The sequence below is a fragment of the Staurois parvus genome, unplaced genomic scaffold (assembly GCF_062004578.1).
Source record: "Staurois parvus isolate SC_StPar_1 unplaced genomic scaffold, SC_StPar_1.0 ptg000151l, whole genome shotgun sequence".
Taxonomy (NCBI): domain Eukaryota; kingdom Metazoa; phylum Chordata; class Amphibia; order Anura; family Ranidae; genus Staurois; species Staurois parvus.
In genome coordinates this window covers 9962067-9974110 of record NW_028317947.1, presented here as the reverse complement: position 1 = coordinate 9974110, position 12044 = coordinate 9962067, and the positions used below count along the sequence as shown (strand labels likewise).

Here is a 12044-nt window from a genome sequence, read left to right as displayed (position 1 = left end):
ATGAAGTCAGAAGTCCTCATCTGTCTCTCTATTTCAGCTCAGCGTGACTCAGAAAATTATTGACTTCTAATGACCATGGTACTTATAGTTTCAAATGAGGTCATCAACGGAAGTCTTGTGCTTTTCTCACAACAGGTGTCATACAACAATAAGAGATTGCAACACATCCAAGTGTTCTTTATATATAGAGCATTAAACTTAAATTACCCTAATTAAACCTAACTGAACCAGTTCAATTTGTCACAAATTGGTCGTGTTTGGCTCACCTTGGTTGGAAAACAATGCAACAACACAATAAAAACAGATATCAGCATATTTTTCTTTTATATCTCCGTAGAGTTGGAAATAAAGCTGAAAACACCTATGTGATAAATTCAACTTGCATATTGTTAGCTTTACTCATAAACTACTGTTTAGATCTTGTATCTCTGTAGTGTGGTTTTACGTATAGATAGCAGGTACTCTCTACCTGCAAATAGCTTGTATTGGATGATATCCTTCATTAACAGGGTTCTCTGAATTTCAGCACCAAGGACACGTAAAGATGTCACTGAAGGAGAATTTCCTACCACCAGATCAAAAGGAGACATTGAGACACCTCAATGAAAGGTTGGCTGACTTTATTCAACACTGTCGTCACCTGGAACAGTCCAACAATGCACTGGAAATGAAAATAGAGGAGAAGATGAAAAAAATTGATCCACAGGTCATTGACTGGAAAGAAAAAGAACAAGAGAGTAAAGAACTTCTCTATTCAGTAAGAGCCCTATATGTTTGTTCCTGTAGGGGCATCAGATGACAGACTCCTGGTGCAGCTGAATCACAAGACTATCCCATGTACATAGCCAGATACACACAGATATGGTCAACAGATGTTGAAAAGGGCCCAATATAAAGACCCTCTGTGATGCTTCGGCAATTAAAAGAGAATGTATAGTGGTTTTGTATACACTTTCTTTATCATGTCCAGAGCTAAATAAATTAAATTAATATTCTGGATTTTCATAATCAGCCAGCAAATGGAGTTGTCTTTAACCTTCATGTTTTCCAGGCTCTCCCCAGATTTGTTAAAAATAGGTATGTTTACAAAGCTCAGTAGCTAAAGCTTAAATTTACACATGAGGAAATTGAGGTTAGACTAATAAGAGTAGCATCAAATGGTTAAATGATTAGCACTTCTGCCTGGCAGTACTAGCATCGTTGGTTCGAATCCCAGCCACGGCACCACCTGCCTGGAGTTTGCATGTTCTCCCTGTGCCTGCGTGGGTTTCCTCTGGGTACTCCAGTTTCCTCCCACACTCCAAAGACATGCTGGTAGGTTAATTGGATGCTGTCTAAATTGGCCCTAGTATATGTATGCATGAATGTAAATTAGGGACCTTAGATTGTACATCCCTTGAGGGTTAGGGACTGATGTGAATGTACAATATACAGTATATGTGTAAAGTGCATAAATTGACGGCGCTATATAAGTACCTGAAATAAATAAATCAGTCCAGTATAGACAGGGTTAGAACAGTCAACTACTACTCATCTACAGCCTATTACATAACTAGTGGCACGGGCAATGTCAGGCAAAAGCAGAATAGACAAAGGACTTGAATAAGGAGCATGCTATCTGTAAGTCTCAGTCCCTGCTGGTGTTGGGGCTCATTACCTCTTGGTGAAGCGCTCACTCTCTCAACAGAGAGAACTTGTAATCCACAGAGTAAAGTAAGCACACAGTCCCCTCTTGGCAGAACTAATTTCCCAGCAGCACAGGCTCTGAAAATGCCAACCAAAAAACACATAATGGTTACCAATAGGACTCTCACCATACAATAATTTAGATGATTGCATTGGGGCCCAGTCTTTATTGTGGTGCACATAAGTACAGTCCCGGTAAATTCTGCATGCAGTGGTAAAAGGCTGCTAGTCACATGTCCAGTTCCTGTGTGCTCAGTCACTACTAGCAGCAACAGTTCTATGGCAGCAGTGTCCTGTCACCGGTCCCAGCGATCCCGCTTTTCAGATTTCATTTGGATCTGCCTGGAGTGGCCCTGCTCCTCAGTCTGCAGGTTAACAGCACTCTTGTCTCCCTGAAGCAAGACACTGTGTCCCAACAGTAGTGATAAGCCTCTGCACCCAGAGCTCTGTCCTTTCAGGACCCCAATCTCTGGCTCAGGTCGCTGGCTTGTGGCTGGATGCGTGCACACTATGCGATGGATGTGCACATTTCAGTCCCCTTACGCTGCAAGAAAAAGTTGCTTGGTCCACAGCCTGCGAAAATGCAATTCCTTTCCTTTCCTTATCATTGTCTCTATCTGGGAACTGTAATCCAATGCATTACACAGCATGGCTCCCATTTAAAACTTTCACTCCCACAGTCCAATGCGGCCAACATACATGCCCATTGAGTTCTTTTGGCTTGTCTACTCCCCCTGCTGGCAGGGGGTATAGAGTGTTACCAGATCCTGCATGGCAGTTCAGTGAGGGCATAGAGAGAAGATGCAGCACAGTATCCTAATTTTTTCTGTATCTAGCCAAGCACCTGGATCAGGGGCGGACTGACAACTCATGGGGCCCCCGGGCAATAGGGGATCATGGGGCCCCTGTGTCCTTGCCCAAACTCAAAAAAGCCTATGAAAAAGGTGTACCAGAGGCATCTCATGGGGCCCCCGGGCAATGCCTGAGTTTCCAAATGGTCAGTCCGCCCCTGACCTGGATACAGGTAAATGCTTTGAAGTAATACTGGACAGCAATTTTAACAGAGGGAGGGGACCTGGACCTTACAAGCAAACCTTGCATTACAGTGGTCTGCTTTAAAAAATAATTTAACCCAAACTATAATAGTTTCCCTTCAACAGCATTTTAACCACTTGCCCTCCTGAGGATTTACCCCCCCCCTTCCCCCCCCCCCGTTTCCTGAACAGGCCATTTTTAGCGTTACGGTGCTGCGCTATTTTAACTGACAATTGCGCAGTCATGCAATGCTTCACCCAAATTAAATTTACATCCTTTTTCCCCCACAAATTGACCTTTCTTTTGGTGGTATTTGATCGCCTGTGCAGTTTTTATTTTTTGCGCTATAAAAAAAAACACCAACAATTTTGAGAAAAAAAAAATATTTTTGACTTTTTGCTATTAAACATGTCTAGTAAAAAAAATTTATAAGATCAAATTTCATCATACATTTAGGCCAAAATTTATTAGGCCAAAATCTGTTCTAAAAAAAAGCACTGACACTGTACTAATGGCATTTGGCAGGAAGGGGTTAACATGAGGGGCGATCAAAGGGTTAACTGTGTGCTGTGCACAGCCATCCAAAGCAGTGTGCACGAGCTGACAGGTTAGGAGAACAGTTAGTAAACAAAACAGTTCTCCTCCCCGTCGTAAATCGTTGGAAATCACCGGGAGCCGGCGAGTAATCACCAGCTGGGACCCGGCGATTGACATCCGTGGCCGCGAATGGCGGCGCAGGTAGTGCGCGTGCGCAAACTAGCAACAAGGACGCAGCACTGTTCAAATAACAATCCTCAGATATTGATGCCGATATAACAAGAAATAGTTCTATGATTACAATAGCATGTTCTAAATAAGCATAAAATCCCACTGATAATGTGAAGATGGTTGAAAGTGACAGTAGTGCATATACATAAAGTGACCACTTAAGATGCCAAAGTCTATGTATACAAATATAATATCAACTGTGCATCTTCTGGTGATTAAATATTCAAATTACACACTCACCAGATGCATAATTCCAATATGCATATAGAAACATGTATCATCTCCATGGTTCAGTGAAATCATCATAAGGGTACATCTGCCATCTCTGGGCTTCCCTCTGGGCAATTCTATCCTTTTGGGGGACCCTCTGGATCATCCGGTTGGATACAGCACCTCTGGACTCCCTTCCCTGAGGACTCTGTGGGTGGTGGACTCAGCAAGAGTCCCTGTTCACATGGAAGCGGAGACACACGCCCCCAACCCAGAAATGCTAAACATGATTTTGCGCACCCGTGCTGCCCTGTAGCAGTATTTCTGCTATAGGGCATATGGGAAGCGGTTAAAGTCCAACTCCAGTAAAAGTAAAAATCCTCCCTTGCAGTGGGGCTGCCCCCACACTGCGAAGGTTAAATGCTCATTTATGTCTACAGGATGGGAAAAGGAGTTCTACTTGCCTGATCCCCCACTCCCCCAACAACTGGTGCTCCCCTATTATCTGACAGTAGGCTAATCCTCAGTGTCCTTACACCCAAGGCAGTGCTATGGACTCTGCATCGGTCTTGGTGATGTCAGAGGCATTAGCCCACCAGAGCATAGGGAAGAAGAAGCTGCGGGGACAGGTTTTGCAGCACACTGAAACTACAGGAGTGTAGGATCAGGTAAGTAAAACTGCTTTTTCCACTCCTCTAGATGTAAAGAAACTTAAAAACCCTACTGTGCAGGAGCAGCCTCACTGCTCGGGAGAATTGTACTTTCCCTGGAGTTTCAAGTAAAGCTCCATTGTAGGCAGGGCTGAAGGTGGGAGCTTTGGTTTAGAAGATCTCAGTGCTTCTCCCTAAAAGATAAGACTCTAGTGGTTGATTCAGCAAACAACCATCCACAAATAACTAATAAAAACAGTCTTGGATGGACTAATCCTTTAATTGAGCAAGACTACCAAATACAACTTTGAGTACATGCAAAGAATGTCACACCTTGGAGCTGAAATCATTAACTATCTCTCCTAATGATTAGTAGGCTATTCCTTAATGATTTTCTGTTCTCCTAATCCTCCTGTCAGACAAAACACATCAAACAATAGGCATTGCCAAATATATTATCATAAGAAATGGAGGATTATTACACAACACTGATGTTACCTGTACATCACTTGCAGTGGAGGACTCAGCCCATTCAGTAATTACATCCGTAAATTGCTATGACACTTTTTATATGGAAGTTTTGAAATGTAATTATATACTAAAGGTACTTTTATTCATCTGATTGTAGATAATGAATTTACATTTTAAATGTATAAATAAGGAAGTGAAAAAACAAGTACAAATAAATAATAAATAAGGTCAGTCTTATACAGACTTGCCCATCCAAGACCTTTATGCCCTCTTTTATGCCCTGATTTTGGCCGGAGTCAGCATGTCTACATTTATCTCAATGATAAATGGTGGTCAATGCAGATATGCAAATTAGTGAAGTAGGAACACAGTGTTATGAGATTCATCTAGATGAATGGAATCCCACGGACAGTCAATGGTAGCTGTCAGTCAGCTCAAAGATGCAGGTATCGGAATATCCATGTAAGGGTGTCCTAAGCAGGATCTTGTTTTTTTAGGACAGGTAATATATAAACAGATCAGCCATAACATTAAGATCAGTGACAGGTAAGCTGAAAAATTTTGATTATCTAGTTAAAATAGCATCTAAAAGTCGATGGGATAGATTAGGCAGCAAGTAATCATGTTGTCCCTGAAGTTGACAAGTTGAGGCACCCATTCTGACCCATGTCCACATCCAAAAGTGCCTACAATGGACACATGAGTATCAGAACAGTATGCGAAGAAGGCAAGCCAGTGGAGGCAGTGCGATGCTTTGGGGCAATGTTCTATTGGGAAACCTTGGTTCTGCCATTCATGCGTATATTACTTTGACACGTACCTCCTGCCTAAATGTTGCTGCTGACCAAGTACATCCCTTCATGGAAACAGTTTTCCCTGATAGTGGCCTTTTTTCAGCAGGATAATCCACCATGCTACACTGCAAAAATGGTTCAAGAATGGTTTGAGGTACACAACATTGAGTTTAAGGCTTGGCCTCCAAAATTTTTCAGATCTCAGCTGTCGAGCATCTGTGGAATGTGCTGTAAAAACAAGTCCGATTCAAGGTTGCCCCATCTTGCAACTTACAGGAATTAAAGGATCTGCTATTGACAGCTTGGTGCCAGATACCACAGTATACCTTCAGAGGTCTAGTGGAGTCCATGCCTTGATGGGTCAGGGCTGTTTTGCTGGCAAAAAGGGAACCTACTCAATATTAGGTGGGTCATCATAATGTTATGGCTGAACAGTGTATAGGACCCTCTAAGGCAGCCATTCTCAAACATGTTAACATGGAACCCTAGGGTTCCTCAAGAGGTTTCTAGGGGTTTCTTGAGCTATGGCTGATTGATCTTCCATCTGATGATGCCTGCAAGTTTCCAGGTACTACATTTCTTAGCAGAGCTAGCAGCCTGATACCAACTATTTTTTTAGCTTTCTTTATTGGTGGAACTCTGACTACCACTGTAAGGGGGCATTCTTCCCACAGATCACTAATGTAAGGGGCATTCTTCCTATTGATCACCAATGTAAGGAGCATTCATCCCACTGACCACAAATGTAAGGGGCATTCTTCCCACTGATCACTAATGTAAGGGGCATTCTTCCCACTGACCACCAATGTAAGGATCATTCTTCCCACTGACCACCAATGTAAGGCGCATTCTTCCCACTGACCACTGATGAATTAATATTTAGCAGCGATTTCCTGTGACCTACAAATGAATTCAAAGGTTCCTTTAGGGTAGAAAGGCTACTCTAAGGATATCTTGTCAGTAAACTATGGTAAAACAAAATTCTATAATCTCATAACATGTTAAATTTACTTTAACATGCCATTTTCAATATCAATACATATCCACCTTTAATTTAAAAAAAACCTTGAGATTCTTCCATGAAATTCCTAATTTAAAGACTTCCTGTTATAACGGACAATGCTCTGTCTTTGTCTACCAGTTGTGATCTTGCTATGTCACCCTGTAACTTGATGGAGACTACAAGTGGGGGTTTAACACACATTGCATGGGAATGGATCACTGTTATCACCAGGAGGAAACCCACTCTGAGAAATGTCATGCAGTCATTGCTGGAATGTGGACAGGGAATGGCTGCAGGAGCTCATCGGCATTAAAATGCAACAAAGGGTGGGAAAATGGTGAAACAAGTATTTTGTTAAAGAAAAAAATGATGGTACATAATATTTTAGAGTTTACATCTACTTTAAAGCCACTATTTTTTGGCAAAGACCACATCACAATCACCTTACCCAACAGCTATTTATTTCCAGTGTTTACATAATTCCATTATGTTCCAAGGGGCTCTACAGAGTACATAGATCAATTCTAGTCAATCCCTATCTCTTAAGGCTCACAGTCTAAAGCCACTAGAACACTAACATTGAAAATGAAGTTTGCATGGAAGTAAGCTAAACTACCAAGATGTTTTAGGACTGTTAGGGATCGTCATGAACATACAGTATCAGTCACTGCTAATCCAAAAAAACATGTTTAATAAAATAATAATGTTTTTCTATTTTTAGATATGTATGATGGCCGCAGAAAATGCAAAAACATCTATGGAAATTGACAATTACAGTATGGATCTGACACTGCTTAAACAAAGGTATGGCATTGTATTCCTAAATATATTATGACAGTTTATTCATACTACAGCCTTGAAAATGTTTGTTTTTTTAACTTATATTTCATTAGCGATGGAATGTAAAATTGTTAACATGTAGTGTAATGAAAAACCCACCACATAAACTACCTATGGACATTGGATTATCCATTATCCATGGCCACCTACATACATACTAAGATAGGTGTACTTGGATAAGCAATAAACTATCGTTCATAATATGGCCTCTTATATCTCTTGGTAGCTCCAATGATGAGATATTCCCACCAGAAGTCCATGTTTAGCCCAAATGTCTTGGTCATGACAAAGATAAAGAGTGGTGTTGCATTCCAATGTAGTGTTATGCTGCCACTGGGGAAAGCCAGTTGCAAAGTGACACATTTCCTATGTCCTTCTGAGAACTCAAACTAAAACTTTTTTACATTTTGGACAAAGTGGGGAAGGATTAGAACCTCCATCAGGTTTTTTATCTCTATGTGTCCCCACTGGAGAGAACAGGAATACCCATCATTTCATTGACCCACACCTTTCCCTACCCTAGAAGGCAATTTACAAAGTGAGTTGCAAAAAATGTATTAGCAAAAATTATAATGCCCCAGTCTGCAGAGATTGGCAGAGAACCACTTGGCTTAAAACATCTCAAAAAAGTTTAAACAAGTTCCACCAGCATCTACAATTAATTCTTTATTTAGAGTTAATCAAGAGTCTTCAGAAGTGAGGCGGCTTAATGAAAAAAATGAACATCTACGAACAATGACGGCCGAATTCACACAGGATATCGAAGGCTTGAAGATGGTTCTTGCAAATAAAGAATCAGAGAAAATACATTTGGCATTGAGTCATCAAGAGGTACAGTATGTAGTGCTCTCTACCTAGTGTGGAAACACAGCAGTTCATCATTAAGTGGCTACATCTAACTAAATATATAGGCCTACAAGACTTATTGACCTGGAGTTATGAAGTACTGACCAACAATAACACAATTTTATGTGACTTCCACAGACTCTTAAAGCAATTGCATCTCAAACATAAACATTGACAACAAATTGTTACCTGCAAAGAAAGAATGTAAAACTCGCCTCCCCCAATGCCTGCTCTTCCAACCTCTGCAAAAGTGAAGAGAAACACCTGACTGAGGATCCTGCAGAATCCAGCACTTTTAGGAGTATCGGAGTCCTGGATTCCTGGTACCCCACTGTGTTTGGTGGATCGATCTGCTGGCCCATGTGTTACAATTGTGTCCTGTAGTGATTCAGGAACCTGCTGGAGGAACCACAGCAATGGGGAACCATTAGATCTGCACTCCTAGACCTCTTGGATTCTGCAGGACCTTCAGCTGGTAGTTTTTCTTCGTTTTTTCAGAGACTGGAGTGGTGAGCATTCAATTCAATAATTTGTTTTAGCTTCAAAGTCCCATTAACATGCCCCAGGTGAAATATTTCATTAAGGACACCTCCATTGCCCTTATCCATTCACAGACTTACCAGATATAGTTTGCCTAGCTGTTTTATGTTTACTTGGAACATAGTTACATAGTCTGGTTGAAAAAAAGACACACGAACATCTAGTTCAACCATTAAAAGGGAAAAAAATACAATCTTATATACACAATCCTATACCCACAGTTGGTCCAGAGGAAGGCAAAAAATCCCAATAAAGCTTGATTCAATGTTCTCCAGTAGGGAAAGAAATTCCTTCCTGATCTCCCAAGAGGCAATCAGATATTTCCTGGATCAACTCTACCTATAAATATTAGTATCCAGTTATATTATGTACATTTAGAAACATTTTAAAACAATCTACTGAGCTGGGGAGTCCAGTCCACATTTTCACCACTGTTACTGTGAAGAAGTCTTTCCGTATTTGGAGATTAAATCTCTTTTCCTCCAGACTTAAAGTGCGCCCCCTTGTCCTCTGTGATGACCTTAAAGTGAATAACTCTACACCGAGTTCACTATATGGACCACCTGACCCATATATTCCACATATTACCCAGTGATACAATTTGGGGGGTCTGGTGATGCCATTTTATAAGACATTTTTACACAAGATTGGTATTGATACAATAAAGCAGAGATTATTCACTTATATACTTTATGATGCATCTCTATTTGTCCATATCTTAACCATGTTTATTACAGATTCAGTTTTTTATACTTCCCTTTTCCAAACGTTTTCGGTCCGGTCATGTTATACACTGGGTCCCCTTCCTCTCTGGATCTTTTTCTAGTGGTGGGCGGTCTTGGATAATGAAGGGAGTGGAGCTGACCACTCTCCATTGGCCACTCCATCATTTTACTGTATGTAAGTGCCAGGTGACATAGTTACGTCCAGGGGCGGACTGACAACTTATGGGGCCCCAGGCAATAGGGGATCATGGGGCCCCTGTGTCCTTGCCCAAACTCAAAAAAGCCTATGAAAAAGGTACCAGGGGCATCTCATGGGGCCCTCTACTGACCCCGGGCCCTCGGGCAGTGCCCGAGTTTCCAAATGGTCAGTCCGCCCCTGGTTACATCCTGTCACAGGATGCCCTCAGTGTTTTGGATTGAGAGACAGAAAGTTAATTACTGTGGGGGACAGCAACAGAGAGGGGGTGAATATTTCCTCCTTTAGTTGGTTTTTTACACCAGAAGGGAGATTTTTTTTTTTTTTTATTCAGCCAAGTTTTTCTCTTTAGGCTTCTGGCGTCTTGTGCTTAATTTACTAAACTCTACATTTAATACAATTACAAAGTTATGGATGAGTAAGCATGCTAAAAGGTGAAAATTATAGGAAGAAAAGCTTCAAGGTGTGCACTGCAATAATAGTTTATAGTACATGCTCAGTAAAAATACACTATAATTTTTATTTTAAGAAAGATGTCAATGAAGATTCCATGTCTTCTCATAATATGAACCTATTAGTGACATTTACTAATAAGACCTGTCAGATCCTACTATCGATGGAATCTGGCCAACTTGTATTTAAATCCCCATCACTGCGTCGTAGATGCACAGGGCTGAAGATCTGGAAATTGTTCTGTGTCTGGAATAATACCAAGGCTTGAGAAAATTTAAAAATTACAGTGTAATGTTACTAGAGATATGGACAAGTTCATGGAGAATATTGGTAATTAGTAAGCTGCTATTTGGAAAAGCATTGGTTTTAGGGGACAGATTCCTTTAAATGGAAAAAAAGAGCAATATAGTGAATAGCACTGGTGATCACTTTCTGGAAATTGCATTTACCCAACTTTCATGAACATGTCCTGACATCAATGCTTTTGGAGTCACTAAGACAAAACAAGTATGCAGATAAGGAGTTCGGACTACAGTATATTGCACTCAGGGGCGGACTGACCACTCAAGTACTCGGGCACTGCCCGAGGGCCCGGGCTCAGTAGGGGGCCCCATGAGATGCCCCTGGTACCTTTCATTGGCTTTTTCATAGGCTTTTTTGGGTGTGGGAGAGGACACAGGGGCCCCATGATCCCCTATTGCCCGGGGGCCCCATGAATTGTCAGTCCGCCCCTGATTGCACTTTACCTTCTTCATATGTTCCAAGTCAGTGAAGAAGCAACCAGGCAGGTATCATTTTCAGGTCAGTAGTTGGCACCCTGCATACTTCTCTACTGACACGGGTACTCTAAATATGTTCTTTCTAGATGTAGCACCCTCTTAGTTAGTCCTCATGCACACCGGACGTTTTCACAGCGGCTGTTTTTGGCTTTTGATGTTTTTTCTACAGCTAGTAAACCCCCCAGCATGTTATCCTATGTGTCCATGCACACATAGACTGTAATCAACGTTTGGCAGGGGCGTTTTTTGGCTGGAAAAAAAAACAGGACTAGTGTGTGTCTTCAGGAGTTTTTTAGCTGTAAAAACACTATTAGTCCTCATGCACACTTGACATTTCTACAGCGGCTGTTTTTGGCTTTTGACTTTTTTTTATTACAGCTATAAATCCCCCCAGCATGTTATCCTATGTGTCCATGCATACATAGACTGTGATCAACATTTTTTGGCTGGGATTTTTTTTGGATGAAAAAAAAACAGAACTAGTGGGTTTCTAGAGGATTTTGTAGTTGTAAAAACTCTCTAATTCTAAAAAATGCTGAAAAATGCTGTAAAACACCGCAAACCGGTGTTCTTGGAGTTTCTTGACCCAAAAAATAAATTTTTTTGTAAAACGCTAAAACACACAAATGAGGGAAAACGCTGCTAATCGCGGCAATACTCTGCTAATCGCAGCAAAACGCTGCTAGACGTTAATGCAAAAATGCTAAAAAAGCTGAAAAACTCTACTTTACACAGCTAACATTACCAGCATTATCAAAACATCCAGTGAGCATGAGGGCTGACTGAAAAATGCTGTAAAACACAGCAAACTGGCGTTTTTGGAGTTTTTTGACCAAAAAAAAGTTTTTTGCCAAAAAAACGCTAAAACACACAAATGCGGGAAAGCGCCGCTAATTGCGGCAAAACGCAGCTAGACGCTAATGCAAAAATGCTAAAAAAGCTGAAAAACTCATGTTTTTATCGTTATTTTACACAGCTAACATTACCAGCATTATCAAAACATCCAGTGAGCATGAGGGCTGACACTGAAAAACGTGGCAAAATGCAG

At 41.1% G+C, this 12044-nt stretch overlaps 1 protein-coding gene across 1 annotated transcript in view; it reads left to right on the top strand.

Moving 5' to 3' along the window:
- Window positions 1–530: 530 nt before the first annotated feature.
- The window catches only part of KRT222 (keratin 222), a 52627-nt gene continuing 41113 nt past the window's right edge, over window positions 531–12044 (top strand). The window contains exons 1-3 of the mRNA XM_089674407.1: window positions 531–757; window positions 7339–7421; window positions 8132–8288. Of these exons, the coding sequence (XP_089530533.1) occupies window positions 545–757; window positions 7339–7421; window positions 8132–8288 (453 nt within the window). The 5' untranslated portion in view covers window positions 531–544. The remainder of the gene's footprint in view (window positions 758–7338; window positions 7422–8131; window positions 8289–12044) is intronic.